Source organism: Lathamus discolor, chromosome 4 (genome assembly GCF_037157495.1).
Source record: "Lathamus discolor isolate bLatDis1 chromosome 4, bLatDis1.hap1, whole genome shotgun sequence".
In the NCBI taxonomy this organism is placed as follows: domain Eukaryota; kingdom Metazoa; phylum Chordata; class Aves; order Psittaciformes; family Psittacidae; genus Lathamus; species Lathamus discolor.
The window spans coordinates 123,905,667-123,928,812 of record NC_088887.1 but is presented as its reverse complement, the minus strand read 5'-3'; the positions used below and the strand labels follow the sequence as shown (position 1 = coordinate 123,928,812).

Sequence of the window (23,146 nt, the reverse complement as noted above, 5' to 3'; positions counted from 1 at the left end):
TGCACCAGTTCCAAAAGAACACATCAGCATCGACACTGCAGTTCAACTCCTAAACCCAAACGTGCGTGTCAGCACCTGTGTAATGCAGGAGGTACTTACCTCATCAGGAGCTTTGATTTACTGCTTGGCAGTTCTGAAGGCTTCAGGTTTGCCTTCTGCACTCTAAAAGAGCTCCTGGGTACACAGGTGTCACCTGAGACCTTTTAATCCCAGCTACAGGAAGATGGAGCATTTATATCAGCTGCTTTGCCTGATCCAAATCACATCAGGAAGGTCCTACTCAAGAGTCTGTTGGTAATAAATAGCCAGGGTTTTTTAATGCTGGTTAAGAGCTGGACTCCAGTTTTCCTAATGACTGTAGACAGAACCTCCTCCTACTGCCGTTTGTGAAAGGGGAATCTAATAACATTATGATTACACAACTGTTATGGGAAAGAGCCAGTAAAAGTGGATAGGAACTTTGGTTTGGTTCTGTGGCTAAATGTTCCACAAAGAGGATGTAAATAGCTGCATATATTGCATTGGTTTAGTATATGGAAATAACTCCATGCTGAACTTACTTACAATCACTTTAACCTGATGTAATGCCATATTATATAGTTTAAAATCAAAAGAAAAAGGCTGAAAATATATACATGTATGCCCTGTACACTGAAAATGTAAGTTTTTAAAGTAGACTTTCTTATGCTAAAAAGGAATAGTGGAAGGTGTCCCTGCCCATGGCAGGGGGGTTGGAACTGGATGAGCTTTAAGGTCCCTTCCAACACAAACCAGTCTGAGATTCTATGAAAATCACACTTTTCTTGAAGGCCTGAAAGCCATTTGGATCTTCCCCTATTTTCTTAGTTTTCCTTTGGCCACAGTAAATGCTCACAATTTTAGGTTTGATGGGCCTTGGGATTGATGCAGTTTGACAATAAAGCCCATCCATTTATTTATTTATAGTAAAAGAGTGCACTAACAGCATCTAACAGTGCTGTGATTCCCTCCCCAGCTGGATTAGTACGGTACGTTGTGCAGCCCGGCACACAGTGGGGATGCAGGGACATGGAGCGACATGTTTGTAGATACCTTGTCACTAAGTAATGATAAAGGAAATGTGCAAATTTAATTCTGATTAGATTTTTAAGCCATTAAAACAAACTGTTTATTGTGCTCACACTATTCTAGTGCCTGATACCAGCTCCGGCTCTCTGATGTGTCTTTATAACTCAGGTGGTTATTTTGAATTGCCCATGTAATTGGGATGGCAGCAAGTAGATATAGAATCATAGCATCATAGAACAGTTAGGGTTGGAAAGGACCTTAAGATCATCCAGTTCCAACCCCCTGCCATAGGCAGGGACACCTCACACTAAACCATCCCACCCAAGGCTCGGTTCAACAAGGCCTTGAATATCACCAGGGATGAAGCATTCACAACTGCCTTGGGCAACCCATTCCAGAGCCTCACCATCCCTACAGTAAATAATTTCTTCCTTATATCCAATCTAAACTTCCCCTGTTTCAGTTTTAGCCTGTTACCCCTTGTCCTGTCAGTATGGTCCCTAATGAAGAGTCCATCCCTAGCATCCTTGTAGGCCCCCTTCAGACACTGGAAGCTGCTCTGAGGTCTCCACGCAGCTTCTCTTCTCCAGGCTGAACAGCCCCAACTTTCTCAGCCTGTCTCCATACAGGAGCTGCTCCAGTCCCCTGATCATCCTCGTGGCCTCCTCTGGACTTGTTCCAGCAGTTCCATGTCCTTTTTATGTTGAGGACACCAGAACTGCACACAATACTCACAAGAGCAGAGTAGAGGGGTAGGATCACCTCCTTTGACCTGCTGGTCATGCTCTTTACATATACATATCCTTATATATACAACCTGTCCCAAAAAGAAGGGGTAGAAAACACATCTACTTACATTCTTTACCAAAAATGCCATTTCTGCACATGGTTTTCTTTAACCTGTGCCAATACTTCATATAAAAGACTCTGTGGAGCAGGACTTCAGCCTGTTCTTGCAATTTCCTGACAGTGTCCCACAAGAGGGCACAAATATATCAGGTGTCCTACTTGCAAGTCAACAACTTGACACCACTGCAGCTTGTGCTGCTCCTTATGGTGACGGACAACTAAGGATGGCTTAAAAATACAAAGCAAACAGCAAGAGTAAGTGGTTTCAAAATCAATACAAGAACGATCAAGTAGCAGAAGAGTACTTGTTATCTGTTCATCAAAATTATGTGAAAAGACATTCTGTGCATCCAGAATTTAATTTAGCTACTTGCTTTATCGTCATAAACACTCATTTCAATATGGGCAATGATTATTTTTTCTTCCCAAACATGAATAATATATAATTGCTGGTATTTTGGAGGAGACAAGGTCTTTACCTTTATCCATCAGGGCAATTTATCATTGTCTTTCTTTTTCTTCTGCAGCAGGGAGAGAGCTTGTCAGCTCAGCTTGTTCTTAAAAAGCTGGAGTGTAATTCAATAATAAATTCACTCAAAGGCTAGCTGTCATGAGGCATTCATTTATTTGTCCCCATTAGGTGATCTGCACTGCTGTTCTCTCTAAAGGGAAGCTAAGCTGTGCTTCTGAAGGCCACAAAATAGATTGCATAGAAATGCAGTCATCTCCTTCACGCTGCTGCTACTTCTGCCTTGGACATACAGGAATGCCAAAGCGCTGTAGTTCCCTCAGGGGTGATAACCAGCCAGCCAGGGCCTGGGAAAGCCCTGAGGAACAGACTGTGGCTACTGCTCTGAATGAGGAGTGTGTCTGTGCCACAGGGGCTGTGTCTCTGCAGGACATCGGATGTGCAGGAGGCAGAGGTCCACGTCACCTCTGTGTTGCCTGCTCACGAGGGACTGCTCCCAGCAAGTGGCACGGATTCAATTCCAATCCTACTCCATTAGAGTGATGGCGCTGGGACAGAAAGGTGTAGGATGTTCCATGCCCAGCAATCTACAGTCCTACATCAAGAAGGAGATTCATGAATCACGGCAGCAGTAATGGAAGGGTTATCCTATGGCAGTGTGCTGGAATCCTTCATCAGAACAAAATATTTCCTGCTTTCCCTCTTGTTGGGACAAGCTATTAAGCCAGCAGCTGGAAGGAGACATGGAAATGGCTGTGATCTTTATGGAAACACTGAGGAGTTCCATGGATAAGAGGGATACTATCACCTGTCTGTTGTAAAGGCAACTGGAGGAGATTCAACGGTGAGAGCACTATTGAACAAAGGGCATATCCACACATGCAAATACAATCAGTCTCATTTGCCCAGACTAACTGGGTCCCAGATGGTCCCAGCCCATGCTCCTCCACGGAACAGTTATTGTGTGACCTCTGCTGAAGCACTGCCATTTTCAGGGTGACAAAGAGACATCTGTTCAGAGGTTCAGCTTCTAGGAGGTGAAAACAGACAACTGAAATTGCAAAGAGAAACCAAGTCCCTGCCCACGGCAGGGGGTTGGAACTGGATGATCTTAAGGTCCTTTCCAACCCCAACCATTCTATGATCTTAGAATCATAGAATCATAGAATAGTTAGGATTGGAAAGGACCTCACGATCATCTAGTTGCAACCCCCCTGCCACGGACAGGGACACCTCACACTAAACCATCCCACACAAGGCTTCATCCAACCTGGCCTTGAACACTGCCAGGGATGGAGCACTCACAACCTCCCTGGGCAACCCATTCCAGCGCCTCACCACCCTAACAGGAAAGAATTTCCTCCTTAGATCCAATCTAAACTTCCCCTGTTTCAGTTTGAACCCGTTACCCCTTGTCCTGTCACTACAGTCCCTGATGAAGAGTCCCTCCCCAGCATCCCTATAGGCCCCCTTCAGGTAGTGGAAGGCTGTTCTGAGGTCCCCACGCAGCCTTCTCTTCTCCAGGCTGAACAGCCCCAACTTCCTCAGCCTGTCTCCATACGGGAGGTGCTCCAGCCCCTGCTCATCCTCGTGGCCTCCTCTGGACTTGTTCCAGCAGTTCCATGTCCTTTTTATGTTGAGGACACCAGAACTGCACCCAATGCTCCAGGTGAGGTCTCACAAGAGCAGAGCAGAGGGGCAGGATCACCTCCTTCGACCTGTTGGTCTTATAGCCTATGATCTAAGTAAGCAGAAACCACTTGCAGTGGTTGAGTTTATCCAGACCCATAGGATCTTTAAGAACTAAAAGGAACTTACACCATGCTTTAAGATCCTTAAATGTCATTTTTAGGAACCCAACAGACTGGTGAGCCTGGAGCGTGTGCTGTGGTGCTGTCTCAGGGGTAAAACACACCTCCTGTTGAGGTCCTTCAGTGCTATTTGCAGCTGCCCTTGTGATGAGTCAAGCTATTTAATGTGAGAAACGCAAGACAATCACAGCTTGAGGTGACATATCTGTAGACCATATTTAGTGATATACACCCTATGTTGGTATTTTAAGAATGGCAACCTCATAAATCATCCCTATCTGTATAATTCTTTGTGTTACCTTAGTGGAACAAGGACTGCCATTTATTAGTTCCACTGCATTTAATGAAAAGCAGTCATTAAAACCTTTCCTACTGATCTGAATCTTCACATTCCCTCCCTCTAGTAATCTATATGCTAGATAAACATATCTGGTAGCAGGTGCTCCTTTTGAATCCTGAATCTTCCTTTTAGCAGGACATCTACAGATGATTGGTAATTCTTTCCTACATAGAGATCTATCATCAGATTGGATGTAAATCCTATAGCAGCTTATGCAACTCTATTTTATATTCAAAGCCTGATTTTACAGCAACAAAGTCACAACAACTGAAAGCAGAGAATTCACTGTGCTAACATCTAGTCCAGAGTATGGACTCTTCAGCATCCAGAACCTGCAACCTTCAGAATGCTGATGAAGAACAACAGTTGTGACATAATGAAGGTTTGGCCTTAGTCCAAATCACTGTTGTCAGCTTTCTTGGACCCTGAAGAGATTGGCAGCAAGACAAATTAAGGCAACTCCCTGACACTGGTGTGCTTTTAAGTCTGAGGTCAGCCTGTGGACCACCGGGGACAACGACATACAGGAGGTGGTACCCAAGGGATGCTGGAGATGTTCCTCCATGGAAAAGCACTAGGTCAGGCCCAGAAGAACCTGAGAGACCTGCTGAGATGCAAGTGCTGAAATAAATACCCACACAAACATGAGGCTTGTACATTTTCAGTACCCAGTTATTCTGTGCTGTGTGTGGGAAAGCTGAAAGTAAGCAGTTAATGACTGGGTGGAATTCAACGGAGCCCAGACCTAAGAATCACCTCCTGGCTCAGGGTCATCACTTCTGAAAGGCAACAATCAGGGCAGACCCTGAATGATCCAAGAATCTGACACCACAGGGTATGTATTATGGCATCCTGCTACACGATTTTAAAGGGATGACCTCCCCTCACAGCCAGGCTTGTACTTAAATGGCCGAGATGCAGTCACAGAAGCGACCTGTGTAAGATTCCTTTGCCACTTCCTGTTCTTGATGATGATTGCAGTGATAAAGGATGTCTCACTATTAAAACCAATCTGTATTGGAGTTGATTGTTTATACTGGAATTCACTCTAATAGCCCTCCCTAGTTTGTTAGATTGTCTTCAGTTCTTTTGAGGTCTCTACTAGTCACACCATAGATTGTAAATACCATTCTGGTTTCCCTATATTTTGGCTCTGTCAATGGAAGAGGGTGTGCCATTGTTGTTTACGAGATACTTCTGGAAAATATCAGTCACTTGAACCAGAAAAGTCATGTTAAATGGGTGGCTTTCATGTCTTGAAATAAAAGAAAGAAGGAAAGATGCAACTGCCCATATGCATTGGGAGACACGTCTCAACTGCTGCCAGGACACTGCAGATGAGGAGACAGCAGAATTCCACAGAATTCTCCACATATCTACTTCCCTTAGACATCTTTTGGTGTTCTGCATCTTCCTGCTATTCCATGTCTCACAATGGCCAAGTGGTTTATGCCTTACCTCGTACTGAATCAAACCCCAGATTCACTCACCCTCCTTCAAAAGGATTGTCTCCTGGGATGACGTGAGTGCTGTCCTTGCCGATCAGGAACTTGATTCGATCATAGAATGAATGCAAGCTCTGCTGGGACACGGGGGCTTGTGTCTCCTGGATGATATCCAAGGGGTCCGGGGAGCCCAGGCACAGCGCATTGATGTGACACAGTGGTTGCAAGCAGCAGTCTGGGTCCATGCAATCCACCAGGCCATCTGCAGAAAGGTAAGGAAGATTTTAGAGCAATGGTAAATAACACGGGGTGTTGTAGACTTCAGGCTCTAAGATCTCTTTCCAACGCACACAACAGAGAAATGTGAATTTACACCTTCACAGAGTAAAGCATGTTCCCTTAAAGTCCCAATAAAATCACAGGCATATTGCACCATACCATAGAATCCCAGACTGGTTTGTGTTGGAAGAGACCTTAAAGCTCATCCAGTTCCAACCCCCCTGCCACAGGAAGGGACACCTTCCACTAGAGCAGCTTGCTCCAAGCCCATGTCCAACCTGGCCTTGAACACTGTCAGGGATGGGGCAGCCACAGCTTCTCTGGGCACCCTGTGCCAGCACCTCAGCTTGGTTGCAGTTGGAATAAACAGTGATTAAAGCCATGGTATCTACCATTGCTACAGAGAGATCTATACATACAAACCCATTAAGGATTCTGGCTGGATAGATGAGAAAGTAAGGGAGATTTCCCTGGGAAGGTTTGATCTCTGTTGGCTTCTGTCATGTTTATTCCATGCAGACACAGAGAAACAGATGACTTCATACTCTCAGGATATAAATCTTGTACTTTCAGCAGCACTAAATTAATAATAACAACAATAATAGTAATGGACACACGTGAGAAAAGCTCACCAAGTGTACTCCAGTAAAACAAGGGGTTTCGTATCTGTCAAGTATCAGATGCATGGACAGTAGTACTTCCCTTCCCACCACCATAGCAGCATTCCCCAGTTCATTTTGAGATGCCACCGCTCATTGCCAACAGCTTAGTTAAAAGCAGTAACAGGAAAGGGGTTCCAAAGAAAAGCTCAGAAGAGGTTTGATGAAGCATGGCATTTAGAAATAGAGGTTGTTAGCATGCAGTAGAGATGGACCTTTAAATCAGATAAGGGAACTGGATGGTTTTGTTCTGGAGTAACGGGATATGAAGCCCTTCACTTCCAACTCATCAGTTCAAGCAAGACAGTTTGACAGTGAATGAAAATTGCTACCATGTGGTGGCTGTTCGCATTGGCACGTTCACCTCTGTGAAATGAGTGCTGGGTCTCAACGTAGTTGCTGGGAGCTCTATATGTCAGAGAAACCACCTTTACACCTAGCATCCTACTGACCATGTCAGCACAGAGGCAAGAAATGAATGGGCTGAGATAGCAACACTCTCCTGAGAGGCAGGTCTGTCCTGAAGTGGGATGAGATTTAGAGTTGTCAGGATGATGTATTTTTTATTTCAAAGAAACAGTAAATTAAAGCAAGACAATTTGGCACTACTACAGATTGTGAGCTTCAGTTTCATCCCAGTTACACCAGTATGAATTAGAGCTGCTTTCACTAATGTTCTTGACACTACTTTGAATTTAATATAAATAAAGGTGTGAATCTGATCTGGTACTTATGATGGCTTACGTGCCGTGGACTTAAGATTCTGTTGAGTTATACCTGCTCCATTCTTGGAAGACTTTAGTGCTATAAACCAGCACTGGAACATCAATTCATATAGTTACGGATACACCAAAAACTGAACTAAAAGCCTGTTCAGTGATCCCAGAGCTTCCAGTCTATGTGGAGGTCAAAATGCAATGCATATCTGCTCCATGGAGTCACGTACACTCACACACAATGAGTCATTTTCACAAGCGCTCTACACCTGCTATTAACGACAATGGGAGCAGTGTTAGACCAGCAAAAGTGCCTTTGAAATACTATCCATTACCCTCACCTCTGTTCTGATACCTCGACATCTTTATAGCTCCTTGTGAAACTGCCCCCGAAGTTTCATCTTGGGCACAAAACCCGCCCATCTGCCTTTTCTCTTGGCGACTGGGGATAATGAAATGGCTTGATTTGACCATTAAAAATACGACTTGCTGCAGATGATTAGGCCAGTAGGATCCTGTAACGTCAAATCTCAGATGGAGTTTGAGAGACCGTTCACAGAAGGAAACCCAGCATAGATGGAATATCCTTATCCATAGAAAAAGAAACAACAAACCAGCCCTTATATTGTATTACTCCAGCTTCAAGCAAGATAAACTGTTGTCATTTTCTCCACACATTAATAATGTTTTCTAAGGCCACAGACACTCTACTGAGGAGATGGCAAACCAGCTGTGCCATAGCTCTTCATTACCCTGCCTTTTATATTGGAAATGTGTTTTGGGACCTGAAACTGCAAGACAGCAAGAAAACGTTGTCTTTGCAGGAAACAGTAGATAAATGTTTGAAGAACAGATGCACAGCACAAGGTTTTGCATAGGTGGGAATGCCGAGGACTCATCTGTAGATGAGCCTTTCAATTGATGTGTTTCAGGCCTGGAAGGAATAAGTTCATAGAATCACAGAATGGTTTGGGTTGGAAAGGACCTTAAGTTAATCCAGTTCCAACCCCCCTGCCATGGGCAGGGACACCTCACACTAAACCATGGCACCCAAAGCTCTGTCCAACCTTGAACATTGCCAGGGATGGAGCATTTACCACTTCTCTGGGCACCCTGTGCCAGCTCCTCAGCACCCTCACAGTAAAGAACTTCCTCCTTACATCCAACCTGAATTTCCCCTGTTTCAGTTTGAACCCATCACCCCTTGTCCTATCACTACAGTTCCTGATAAAGAGTCCCTCTCCAGCATCTTTGTAACCCCCTTCAGATACTGTTGAGGGTAATGACACCAAAGAGGTTTGTCATGGACACAGAATCATAGAATCATAGAATAATTAGGGTGGAAATGACCTTAAGATCACCTAGTTCCTCCCCCTGCCATGGGCAGGGACATCTTAAAGTCATTAAGGTCCTCAAGAGCTCAAACTGGGGTTTAGCTATTCAACTCCCTCTAATATCAACAGCAGTCTCAGGGCAAAGCATTTCTTCAGCTTAGAAAATGTAAAGGCCATTTTTGTCTGAGCCACGCAGAACAGCAAGAGTTAAGCTACAAACCAGATCATAAATAGTGATGTCCCCATCTGAATATTGTTTTCTTCTTGTATGGTCCACAAGTGAACCAAGTGGTGCCTTACAGTGAATTGTAAGGAGATAGCCACAGCTATGACTTCTTATGCCCTGAGATCTCTCGCTGGATCCATCAGAAGAGTGAGGATAAAGTGACATTAGTAAGAAGCTCCCTGCCCATGAAGAGCGAGTGTTCAGGGAGCTGCATGGATTAATAGAAAATAACATCAGAGCAAAATAAAACTCCTCTTTTAATGGTCCAAATAGACAAAAACAAACGTGGGAAGGAGAATATAGCAAGGTACAATCTCACAGAACAATGTGAAGTCGTAATGCAAAACACCTTTGAAATGTATAAAGCATAAAGGTGAATTTTCCTTAGGAACCACTGCACATTTTTCAGAGAGAGGTAACTAAAGGAGGTGAACGTGGACCAGTGGCTTCTGCACCCCAAGTTTTGCAGCAGCAAAGCCACAGAGATCCATGATCCACGTGTGGATTCCTAACCCCAGTAGGTCCAATAGTACAGATATACAGCACTATAAGTTCTCAGTTATGGACACATTGATACAGCTCTGGGTTTTCAAAAGGGCAGCTCCCTTATGCTACTTACAGCCATAATATGTCCATGGCTCTTCAGAGCAGAGAACAAATGTGTTGCTGAAATAGCTCCATGCAAGGTTTAAAGTCTTGCTTAGAGGGATTTCAGTGATTCATATGCTTTAAGGTCAAAGAGGCTACTATGATCAGCTTGTCTGACCTCTTATATACACAGGCTGTTCGTTTCTTTTCCCCCAAGAAGTGAATTAAAGCCTGTCTTTTAGAAAGATGTCTCATATATCAAAGACAGCTGATTACAGTGAGTCCACCACTTCCTCTGGAAAGCTATTCAAATGCTTAATTACTGCTAGGAAACTGCATCTGATTTCAAGGTTGAATTTCTCTAACTCCAATATCCCACTCCTGGAACTTGGTTTGCCTTTATCTGCAAGGTTACCGATGTTTTCTTCTGCCCTGCATGCTCAGATGTCTTTCCATGTGCAAGTCCCTCCACACAGAGCAACGATCCATTCCAAACCTTTTCTCTGAACAGCTGAGGAAGATTAAGCTTCTCACCATAAGGTCTGTTTTCCAGTGGCTGGATATTGTGTGCACCATCCTTTGATCCCTTTCCAGTAATTTCACATCATTTGGGATGTGTGGGCACCGACGCTGGATGCAGAACTGTGGCAGCAGCAATACTGGGTACAGAAGAGAGACCACATCCCAACTTTGGGTGTTTTATAGTTCTAAGGTTCACCATAGCCTTTCAGCAACAGGCTTGCACTGAGAACTCATGTTGAGACAATGATCTCCAGTGACCTCTAAATCCTGTTCTGAGTCATTGCTTCTCAAGAGTCTCACAACCCATAAGCAGAACGTGCTTTCCTGGCTCTCAGGGGTATTATCTTGCATTTTGCTGCATTAAGACACATTAGGTTGGATTGTCACCTTGTCTTGATGTGAGTCAGGTCACTGTATCCCAATTATCCAGGTACACTGTTCACCACCGTATCAAGCTCTAGGTGACCTGAAGCTTTTGCCAAGAGACATTTAAACTACATTTGAAGACAATGCTGAAAATGCTGAATAGGGTTGGATACAGCAACCAGTTCCAAGGGATCCCTTCAGAAACAATCATGGGTGCCTTTCAGCTAACAAATTAATTTGAAGACCTGTCACTGAGCCAGATTTTAAACCATCTCTTGTGTTCCTTGTTATTTCCATGGAATAAGAGTTTTCACATCTTTAGGATGCTTTATGCATCCCCTATAGACACATGAGTCCTTTTGGCAGTCCTGCAGAAAATAAAGCTCTTTTGTCACACTTCCTTTGTATAAAGCCATGAAATAAATACCTTCTGCAATCTCAGAGTTACCATGGGGTGAATCGTATCAGTGCCTTGTGAAAAGGGAGCCATTGGCAAGACACTGCCACATCTGGTAAATAGTGGGATCAACGGTTTGCATCTTTCACCAAGACTCATGTAATCGTAGAGTAAGGAATGCTGGATGGGTCCTCTGGAGGTTATCTTGTGAGTGCTGACTCATTCCCTTCAGACAGGGACAGACACGAAGGAGAATGAGCTGGGCTCAGCAGAAAACATTCCTTTTCTGCCACTGAGGATAAAGCAGCTCCAATTTATTCAGATAACATTATTTTTTAGGGGACCAAGTCCACTTTGATCAGATACTCTGTGCTCTTGTGTATCATAAAACAGTGAGGTTTACTTTGGAATTATTGCATCTAGCTTGTATGTTGTGGATGGAATCATAGAATCCCAGACTGGTTCGGGTTGGAAGGGACCTTAAAGCTCATCCAGCTCCTGCCCCTGCCACAGGCAGGGACCCCTTCCACTGGAGCAGCTTGCTCCAAGCCCCTGTGTCCAACCTGGCCTTGAGCACTGCCAGGGATGGGGCAGCCACAGCTTCTCTGGGCACCCTGTGCCAGCGCCTCAGCACCCTCAAAGGGAAGAACATTTGCAAAGAGATCTGAAGAGTCAAGAAAACCCAACGATATACCCATAATTCTCATTAAAGACCTGCATCTCCCAATGCATTTTCAGCCTGTTTTCTACGCAAGCATTGCTTCACGGAAGGGACTAAACAATAGTTATCTGTGCCTTCTTGGAGCAAGACCTTGGCCTTGGCTTTAAGATGACAGAAGGAAGATTTAGATTAGACTTTAGGCAGAAGTTCTTCCCTGTGAGGGTGCTGAGGCGCTGGCACAGGGTGCCCAGAGAAGCTGTGGCTGCCCCATCCCTGGCAGTGCTCAAGGCCAGGTTGGACACAAGGGCTTGGAGCAAGCTGCTCCAGTGGAAGGTGCCCCTAGAAGGATCCGAGCCCAAAAACAGCCTGTTGTAGGTCTGTCATGGCAGAACAGGGTTGGTTTGGAAAGCACCACAGCTGCCTGGGGGTTGGTTAAACAGGAGATGTTCCTTCCCACCAGGGTACAGAGGATGAAGCAGGCATTGAGTAACTAAAGGGATTTGTGACTGTCTTCCTTGCCCATCAGCCTTCCCATCCAGAATCTCCAGCTTCTATGAAAGCCTCTTTTGCTAGGAATGGTTTAAGATGCCAGTGCACACAACCAGCCACTAACTGACAGGAAAAACTGATAGGCAAATTTCCTATTGAACTCCTATTGCAGCTCTTTTGGCTTACCTCTAAACTATGAGATGCACGATGCATTCCCTCCTCAGAATCAAAACTAATTGTGTTCACAGCCACTACTGTCCTGCAAAAGAATTACTCTTGAACATAATAGGGATGCTGTCCCTGCATTCCCCGGGTTGCTGCTGCACTTGCTGGCTGCAAAGTGCTCATAAATCCCACAGCAGTCTCATTCCTCTTTCAAGCCCCATGCACTTCAGCTTCCGAGTCCCTCACCCACCACCATGCAGCAGCAGCGAGGTGTCAAGGCTGACGGTTCTGTACAGCAGCAAAGGGCTGGTTTTGAGAGGCTGCTTCTGCAGTAAACAAGAGCAGCCAAGAGTTAATAACATTTCAAATGAGCCGTGGCTTTTCCTGGCCCCACAATTGTGTTGCCTGATTTAATGGGCAGCATCTTAGATTGAATAATTGAGCATTGCTACAGAATTATGGATGCTGCAACAGAAATCCCTCATGCTAACAGCAACAGCAGAATGCAAACAGCCTTCAGCCAGAGGTGTTATTATGTGTTTAAGCAGACTCTGGCAGGTGCTGCATGTCAAGTGTCAGGCTGGGACAAGCAAGCAACAGGCAGGGATGGAGCTGTTGGTACACAGAGAGCATCCTGTGGACACACAGGCAGGAGGGAGGAGGTCGGCTTAAGGAGCCTTATTAGGGAAAATCTGGGATGACAAACTCAAGGAATGCTCCTGCTAAAGATCAGGAGACTTTTTGCTACTGACTGCAGTGGGAAGAGCCTCTGTGAGGAACTGTACATGGCAAAGCAAAGCTAGAAAGAAAATCATAGAATCACAGAATAGTTAGGGCTGGAAAAGACCTTAAGATCATCCAGTTCCAACCCCCTGCCATGGGCAGGGGCACCTCACACTAAACCATGGCACCCAAGGCTCTGTCCAACCTGGCCTTGAACACTGCCAGGGATGGAGCATTTACCGTAATAATAAATAACAATAAAACCTCATTGTCTTCCACTGCCAGTGAAAGCATAAAAAGCAGCAATTATACAATTAATTGTGTCTCTCACCTCATCCAGTTCTTATCTTTCATTTTCTGTGTCATTCACCAGACAACATTATCACTTTTTCTGGAGGCACTGTCTTGTTCTGTGATACTTTTGGCTGTATTACTGGGAGAGTCTGGATGGGAAGGGTTTAAAATCATAGAATCATAGGATCACAGAATAGTTAGGGTTGGAAAGGACCTTAAGATCATCCAGTTCCAACCCCCCTGCCATGGGCAGGGACACCTCACACTAGACCATGGCACCCAAGGCTCTGTCCAATCTGTTCTTGAACACTGCCAGGGATGGAGCATTTACGACTTCATTGGGCACCCTGTGCCAGTGCCTCAGCACCCTCACAGTAAAGGACTTCTTCCTTATCTCCAACCTGAACTTCCCCTGTTTCAGTTTGAACCCATCACCCCTTGTCCTATCACTACAGTCCCTGATGAAGAGCCCCTCTCCAGCATCCTTGTAGGCCCCCTTCAAATACTGGAAGCTGCTCTGAGGTCTGATGAAGATGCACAAAGGTAAAGCTAACACAGTGTTAGTTTTACCACAGAGAAAAATAGGTTTTACCCTTCCAGCTCTAGTCTAGACTCTGGTGAAACAGACACTAAGGGAATGGCTCAGTGCTTCTGTACAAAAAGCAAGTTATTGTTCATGGGAATGCTTGCGCTCATGGAGCTTTACAGGAGTAATGATGCTGTGCCCCAAGCTGAGGACCGACACTCAATTCAATTAGGTTTGGGGAATATATAGGCTTTACTCCAGTGCTTCACAGAGAGCAATTTTACCTAGTCAACAAAAGAGTCGTAGCTTTCGGCCCCACTATGAGGAATCAAAGGGAAACCAGAGTAAGGAACAAAAGCAACACGACTGTCAGCCCCCTGTGATCATGGGGCTGATTAATGTTCTCTTCGCTCTTTCTTATCCCACCTGCTCTGTTTTGATTTTGCCTGAATAAGGTTCTCCCTGGTTGTATCCTCCTTAAATGAGAGTGCTGGCTGCCTGGGAAAGGAATTACCCTCACGTCTTTCCCTAAGTGCTCAGCACATGTTTGCAAGTTCCAAATAATATAGTCAGATGTAATAGTAATCGTGTATTTGAATTACAGGATTCCTTGGGCTTTAGTGCAGCAGCAGAGCTCTGCGGTGCCAGGCACTAGAGAAATACTTTGCAAAAGGTTTAGACTAATGCAGAGCTACATTCTTGTTCAAAAAGCATCTGAAATGAAGAAGAAGGGAAGTGGAAGGAGGAAATGACAGAAAACACATGATAATCACCACTAGCTGGGCATAAAGCAGAGCTATAATAACGTGTTTAGAGTCTACAAGTTCACAGCATCCTCCAGCTCATCACTGCTCTGGAGAATACAGTTGATGCAGCTGGCTTCATGGGTTTCTTCCTTTCTCCTGGCAGGCTCTTAAAGGGAATTACACATTGCACAGCCAGTAAAGCAGAGCAGAAAGCAGGAAACTGGTGTTTCGAGTGAAACTCATGAAGCTGAGCAAGGAATGTGAGGGCCCTACCCAGCAGAGGAGAGGGCGGCAAGTATAGGCTGCTTAACCCGGTCAATGGGCATGCAACGCCGTACCTGAACCCGAGCCAAAACACCTCTCAAAAGTGATTCCTCTGAGAGAAAGGGACTCAGAGCTTAGAAATGTTTAGTGAGAGCAGTGGGTTCACACCTCCAGCAGCTGAGATATCCTCGTCTCGAGATCTCTCACTTTCCTGGCAAGTGCTGCAAGTGCTAAGCTACTGCTGAAGAGATCACCCTACACTACCCTGGTTTCTGCTGACTGAATCCAAGGCAATTCAAGCCATCATCTGAGCACAGCTTGGAAAGCGGGCTCACATGGCTCGGATACAGGGTTGTTTCTCATATTCTGGGCAAGAGGAATCTGGCCATGCAGTCTACGCACCCTGAGCGCAGTCAGGGTGAAACCTGAGGTTTCTAAGGGGACTTTCTACCCAGAGAGTCAACAGTTTTCTTCGGGTGCTAAAGTAGGTCTGGTAGAGCTTTCCTGAGTTCCTCCTTTGAGCACTGGTGCCCAAACTCTGTTTAAACATCTTTTCAGGTGCAGAAATGCTTTGTGAAATGCATGTCCAAGCCCCTATTTTCTGAAGGTGGCTCATGCCACCTTTTGTTACATCTCACACACCAGCACTGCCTCCTTCCCATGAGTAACTTTCCTCAGTTCAGCAGGCAGCGGTAGGTTTCTGACAACACAGAGGAGACTTTCATGGTTTCTTTCTTCATCTATTAGAATCATAAATCATAGAATGGTTTGGGTTGGAAAGGACCTCAAGATCATCCAGCTCCAACCCCCCTGCCATGGGCAGGGACACCTCTCACTAAACCATCCCACACAAGGCTGTGTCCAACCTGGCCTTGAACACTGCCAGGGATGGAGCACTCACAACCACCCTGGGCAACCCATTCCAGTGCCTCACCACCCTAACAGGAAAGAATTTCCTCCTTAGATCCAATTTAAACTTCCCCTGTTTAAGTTTTAACCCGTTACCCCTTGTCCTGTCACTACAGTTCCTGACGAAGAGTCCCTCCCCAGCACCCCTATAGGCCCCCTTCAGACACTGGAAGCTGCTCTGAGGTCTCCACACAGCTTCTCTTCTCCAGGCTGAACAGCCCCAACTTCCTCAGCCTGTCTTCATACAGGAGGTGCTCCAGCCCCTGATCATCCTCGTGGCCTCCTCTGGACTTGTTCCAGCAGTTCCATGTCCTTTTTATGTTGAGGACACCAGAACTGCACACAATGCTCCAGGTGAGGTCTCACAAGAGCAGAGCAGAGGGGCAGGATCACCTCCTTGGCCCTGCTGGTCACGCTGCTTTTGATGCAGCCCAGGCATTTTATTAAGGACTAGTCAGAAGTACCAGGAACTCTCCCAAGCTGTCAAGACAACCCATAGCCACTGCTTTAGACCCTCAGATCACAACCCATCCTCCTGTCTAATGGCACAACCAACTACACCTGCTTCTGGATGCTGTAACACGTAGGTTCACACTAACCTCCTGACAGTGCTAACAGCCGGCAGCAGGTGATCCCCAAATGTTACTATCCAACAGAGAGCCAGCAAAGAGCTGAAACCTGAAAACATGAACCAGTCATTTTGGTCTTTTGCTTGAGGAAAGGTTGAAGAATGGTCATCATAAGACAGAGGAAGAGAAGCTGGGTGATTTATAACAAATTAAACCAGCTATCCAATCTTCCCGGGTACAGCAGACTTCGCAGTGCTTTGTGGCTCCTCCAAGATGACCCTGCTGTTTGCCTGGCTCTGTCTGCGATGGTAAATGATAATTTACGATGGCTGTTTTCCCAGGTGTGTTCAGATCTCAACATTTCCCTTTCTACCTGTAACTAGCACATCAGTGCATCATTCTTTATGGTTTCGAGGAAGCAGGCAGCTCCCACACCATGCCCAGGAGACAACGTTCTTGGGCTATAAAAGCCTCGCAGTGTGAACAAAGAAAAGGAAGATACAAAAAGCAGACCACCACCTTGCCTGCAGCTCCAGCATTTGCAAAGCCAAAGGTTTGCGTGCTGGGGTTCTCCTGGATTCTTTGCAAGTCCCTTTAGAATGCTGACGTTACCTTCAGGTGTAACCCTAAGAACTGGCAAGGAGCAGTGCAGACTCCTGCCAGCTCTCAAACACGTTATTTGGCGTGTGGTGGACAGATGGTGGACACATGGGTGTTAAGAAGGCCAGTGAGCAGTGCCAGCGTTTCTCTTGCCAAAGGATTTGAAATGCTGCTGACCTAAAGCATTCTGCAAGGCTTCACCTTACTACAAGCACTACCTGACCCTTGAATAGGGCAAGTAAGACATGATGGACTCATGAGTCCTGCAGTCCTGCATCCAGCTCTGGGGCAGCAGCACAAGAGGGACGTGGAGCTGTTGGAGCGAGGCCAGAGGAGGCCATGGAGATGCTGCGAGGGCTGGAGCAGCTCTGCTCTGGAGCCAGGCTGAGAGAGCTGGGCTGGGGCAGCCTGGACAAGAGAAGGCTCCTGAAGGGGAGACCTGAGAGCAGCTCCAGTGCCTAAAGGGGCTGCAGGAAAGCTGGAGAGGGGCTTTGGCCAAGGGCCTGTAGGGCCAGGCCAAGGGGAATGGCTTGAACCTGCCAGAGGGGAGACTGAGATGAGCTCTTAGGCAGAAGCTCTTCCCTGTGAGGGTGCTGAGGCGCTGGCACAGGGTGCCCAGAGAAGCTGTGGCTGCCCCATCCCTGGCAGTGCTCAAGACCAGGTTGGACACAGGGGCTTGGAGCAAGCTGCTCCAGTGGAAGGGGTCCCTGCCTGTGGCAGGGGTTGGAACTGGTTGAGCTTTAAGGTCCCTTCCAAGCCATGATTACTGTGTGGAGTTGTGCCAATGGGCTATGGTGCAGTTAAAGAAACTGTATTGAATCCATTCCTGAATTACATCATCCTTGAAGTGAGAGCTGGTTTTCAGAGGCAGCAATAACGAATACTCAGGGCTGCAAGGAAAAGCTAAAATCCCTTGTGCAGTGCCATGGTGCCTCTGACCTGCTCACTGCTCCAGGGTTGGAAGACTAAGGCAGCATTTAGTTGTTCTGGCCCAGGAGGATGGAGAGAAGGAAAGCATAAGCACTGCTCCACTTGGTAGCTCTTGGGTAGCATCTGGTGGGCCACAGTCTAAACTTGCAAAGGCAAAATGGGCCCATGTGTACCTTGGAATCCTTGCTCACCCTACGCTAAAAGCATTGCATGTAGCTGTGATGAATGAGACAGAAACTGAGGGGCAGAAGCTTCACTAGTACACTTCCTGCAGAAAAAGAGAATAGGATGACTTATTTTCTTCACTCCCAAACAAAGAGCCTTGACCAGGTGACAGAGAAATGAAGCTCCTATACTTCCACGTAATATACATTAGGATAGGACAGCATTATTTGACTGGAAAGGTTATCTATCTATCTATCTATCTATCTATCTATCTATCCATCCATCTACCCACCTACCTATTTATCCTTCCACCCGTCTATCTATTCAAATTATCCTGCATTAATCACTAATACAAGCCTTTGGATGTGTTTAAATTGGGAAGAGGCAGCAGAGAACAGCAGACAACTGAACATCAACCTCCAATGAACATGAAGTGTTAGACAGTATCAGGAACATTCATATTCCAGACATATTTTTCACCTGAGAAAGACTCTTGCCTTTCACAAGTGTAGATTCACCAGGGGCAGAGTTCAGGAGTTATTTAGCCACTGGAATTGTTCAAAGCAGGAAATGAAGGATGCGGTCGGTTCCATCTCCCAAAGAGCCAGCTTTACCCTACCTGGAAGAATTGGCTACTCTGGAAAAGCCCAAAACAATAACAGAGGCCCTCAAGTGAAGTTCCTGTGTTGATCAGACAGAACCTTTAGACCAAAAGAGCAATTTACTTTATATCTGTAATTCTCCCATGGTTTCAGGACATTCTAGTGTATCCAGACAGCGAAATGGGGAATTTGCCAACTCTCTGGCTCTCAATATGGAGGTTATCAGACAGATAGATAATTTCCCATGAGCAAAGATCGCTAACACAGCTTTGCTGTGAAGAATATCCTCTCCTCTTCCCTGTTATTCCCATACACTATGTTCCTAAATGAAATGGAATCCATATATAGGCTATGCAATATCAGCTTCTTCTCAAGGCTTTGTCAAATGCCCTTAACTCCACTTCTAGGACTTGTCACAGAGGATAATTTCCTTGGTCTTTTAAACCTTCAAACTTCTTATTCTTCAAGCACATGACAGAGCACTCAGTGGGGGCTGAGAGCCCTGCTTTCAGGTAGCGAGTGTTTGCAGCCATGAATTAGAGAGGTTATTTTCTGCCAAAGAGAGGCAAGAACCACTTTTCTCAGCTTGTTTTAAGGAAACACCTCCCATTTCTGGTAATACAGGTGGCTTCGCAGGTCAAACGTGCAAAATCCTCTCCTTTCACCCAGATTGTTAAAGCTCTCTCACCGCACTGTTTTTCCTTGTCTGATACTGGATCATCACCTACGCTCAGTTACCTGCTACAACTCCTTTCAAGTTGATGGGCTTTGTGTTTAAAAGTGTAAATGAAGTGGCCTTGGGTGTGAAACCTAAGTGCTGGCTTTGACAAATGACACTGGTGCGCGGAGAGGGAACTGCTTTCCAAGACACGTCTGTTTTAAGCCGAACAGAGATTACGTTTCACTGCATCTCTGCCCCAGTGACTTGTGCCCAGCTTGTTATTGTTTGTCTGAGAAAGCTCCAGATTGAAGAGGCAAACACACCCTGTAATTTGGGACCCGCGTCCCTCAGGGTATGATTAGGCTGGGCTTCAGCTCCCATCATCCTGAGGAATTTCCGGCTGCAGGGATCTTGATTAGCAGACACTCGATACCACAGTGCAGGAGCCAGCTTCCCACGAGCTCGGGCAGGGTGAAGCTCCCCCCATAGCGGTGTCTCAGCTTCAAGAGATGCTGCTCTGCGCAGAAAGTGCCTCAAAGGGCAGCAGTCATCCACCAAAAGTAGGGGCCTGCAAGGTAACACCTGAAATAACTCAGAGAGATGATGCCCTAAATCTGCTCCTCTCTGCTGATGGTGACTAGCTCAGATGTTTGACTTCTAAAGCTTCATGAAAGGACTACAATCTCCATTGCCTGTATTCATGCGCATATGAAGACAAATTTGGCAATAACCCTGTAATCCTTTACAGGGAGCCAAAAAAACCCACCTTTCTCCAGCCCTGAGCATGCATCACTCCAGAAACTGTGACAGGATCCCAAAAGAGGGAGAAATTATAGTGCTCATACACATGCTACATGCTCTTTTAAGAGGCTCTTCAGGCTTTCATCTCTTCAGCGAGCTTCTAAGCGCAGCAGTTTCTCAGGGTATAATGTTTGTGGTGACAAAGTGGCTGCATTAAATAGGGGCTCAGTTCTAAACACAGGTGACCAGTGTTGTTTGAGTTCCCTTTGGATAGCTGAGAAATCCAAAGGCTGCTGTCACACATGAAACATATATATGTCCTATTAGAGATCCAAGTTAACATGAAGGGGAACGAAAAAGCCAGCTCGTATACTCTGTTTTCCTCAGATGGTGCTGGACAAAAGGCAACAGGCATTAAGTTGGAACATGGAAAACTATTATTAGATATTAGGAGGAAAATTATTACTGTCAGGATGGCCATATTCTAGAGCAGGCTGTACAGAGAGGTGGTATATCCATCTTTGGAGGTGTTCAGGAGTTTACTGGACATCATTTTGAGCAACCTGATGCAATTAGAACTGTGTTGAGTGGGTGGATAACTGGATAAGTGCTGGAGTTATACAGTCATATGTATAAATTATCCTATGGATGTTCTACAAATGTCTCCAGCTGTCTTGCTATAGAAATCAGCATAACAACTATGAAACAGGTAAAGAAGCAGCCTTTCTTCACAAGTCCATGTAACTATATTCAGATCCTTGTGATACACAAGGAACTCGGGCTTCAGAGCAGAAATGCCTCACCACTGCCGATGCCCCTACATCTCAGGGGTTGAAGTTCTAGATTTGAGCTCACAAATGATTAACAAAAACCAAGTCAAGAGGGTGTTTTCCACTGTTTCACTTTTCATCTGAGGAGAGCCCTTAGCAGTGATGTAGCAAAATCAAAGGAATAACAGTGTGTGCTATTATAGTTATCTGTAAGCTGTAATGCACACCATGTACATGTACTAGTTTTAGTGTACCAAGAGTGAAGTCAACACTCATTTGTGGGCTCTGACACATGAAAAAGCTGTCACAAGGCAACCCATTACAACCTATCTGTTGCTCTGCATACACCACTGCTCCACATGAGCTCACCAAATGCAACTTAGCAGCTGATGTGCACTCACTTGTAAACACATCGATGCCTTTTGTCTCTCCTGTCTACATCTGCTGTCCTGCAATGGCAAGGTGACAAACAGCTTGTTTCAAGGTGAAGGTAACCTGGTTCTAAAGTTAGCACCTTGAATCAGGAGGTACAAGGAGGTGGTGTTCCAGCAGCCTACTCAGAGGGTGGCCATGCTCTTTGTGATGTTACACTGTTGTGTTCTGCACTGTATGTCATTACTCCTTCCTTCTCTGTTTCTAAAAGCTCCACAGGATTTCTGTTGGTTATTTTTTTTTCCATGGAAACTGGGATTATCCTTGGCTCTGTTTACCATATTTTTACACATCTGATGCGATGAACTTTACTGCTGCCCCGTGTCAGCTGCACATAGGAAAGACAAGTACCGTGATGCTCAGTTTCATGTGAGGCAAAAAGCGATCTTTGTTTTAGAGTGTGCACTCTTTGCATGGTTCTCCAGTTTTTTTCCCCATCTTTTCTAAAGGGATAATTTGGTCCATTTGCCACGCCAGATGTGCAGAAGTATTTTAAGTATTCAATCAGAATCCCAGTTGCTGTGAAGCAGATAATCACAGTCTTGGCTTGGCTATTTGTTGTAGCTGTACTGTTCTTGTGAATATGATAAAACAGAGGCTTGCAAAAGGCAGTCTCCACTTCACAGTCTGGGTCCTGGCCCAGACTTGTGGTTTACAAAGCCTTTTGCTGAGTGACAACAAAACAAATTATGCAGTCTCCCTTATGCCTTAAATTTAATATCTCATCTCCTGCCCTTTAATTCAAACCTTCACACTGCACCAGGGTTTCCTTTGTAATGAGATAACCCTGAATATTAAGTTTGCATTACGCAGAGCTATTATTCACATGCCTGACATCATTACATATGGAACTGTAATCAATAAAACATGGCTCGAGAGGGATTGGATGGCTTGTGGGCATGGGGATCAGTCACCAAAAGCCTCTAAGTTTCTGCAAAACATCCACCCCAAGTCAGTAGTGACTTACTGGGGAGCCTTGATGAAAACCTCAGGCAGTGAGGCCATTTGGACAGGCAGGGATGTTGGCTGTCTGAGGTGGTCCCATTGTATCACTGCTGAGCCACTCATCTGGGGTGGGGTGATGTGTACGTAGCCTCTGCTTGCTCTCTGGTATACGGACTTGATTTGAGGATAAACAAACATCCCCCTTCAGCCCTGGCACCCCAGATCCATTCCATTTGAATTCAAATCCACTCTGGCTGAGTCAGCCTGGCAGGCTTCACTGTTTGTTCCCCACCAGCTGTCAAAACCCAGTCTGCCCTGCAGCATCAAGCCCAGCTGACTGCTCACTGGGTGAGCTCTGCAGGCTCTGTGAAGCCTGACACGACGCATGTGCTCACGTCCTACCTCCATCGTTGTCTTTCCCATCTCCACACGCAGTCTCCATGGAGGTGTCACATCCTGCTCCTCTCCATCCCAGCTGGCAGACGCAGTGCCAGCCATTCATGTCCAGAGTGCATCTGCCGTTGCCGTTGCACAAGCCAGGGCATCCCTCTGCAAGGCAAAGAGCCACATGTTCAAATGCACTGCAAAGACAAAGCAAACAGCCTGGAGAGGGGCTTAAGTAAACAGCATTTTCCCTTTGCCTTCTGTTTGTTTCTCTTCTCTCACTTGGAGTCTTCCAGCCTATCGGGATGGTGGTGACCACTCAATGAGCTGCTGCTGCTGGCTCTCCCTGGAGGTCCTCACAGCACAGCCTCACTACTTAGACCCGAGGAATCACGGAATCATAGAATGGTTTGAGTTGGAAAGGACCTTAAGATCACCCAGTTCCAACCCCCTGCTATGGGCAGGCACACCTTCCACTGGAGCAGGTTACTCAGGCTCCAACCTGTCTCTCCTGGAAAGGTG

General features: G+C 45.8%; 1 protein-coding gene across 5 annotated transcripts in view; it reads right to left on the bottom strand.

The window, feature by feature from the left end:
* Window positions 1-23,146, bottom strand: part of TENM4 (teneurin transmembrane protein 4) — a 772,055-nt gene that overhangs the window by 94,654 nt on the left and 654,255 nt on the right. For all 5 annotated transcript variants that reach the window (XM_065678851.1, XM_065678850.1, XM_065678853.1 and 2 more), the window contains 2 exons: window positions 22,643-22,789; window positions 6,007-6,223 (listed from right to left, as the gene is read on the bottom strand). In XM_065678851.1, coding sequence (XP_065534923.1) covers window positions 6,007-6,223; window positions 22,643-22,789 — 364 coding nt within the window. The remainder of the gene's footprint in view (window positions 1-6,006; window positions 6,224-22,642; window positions 22,790-23,146) is intronic.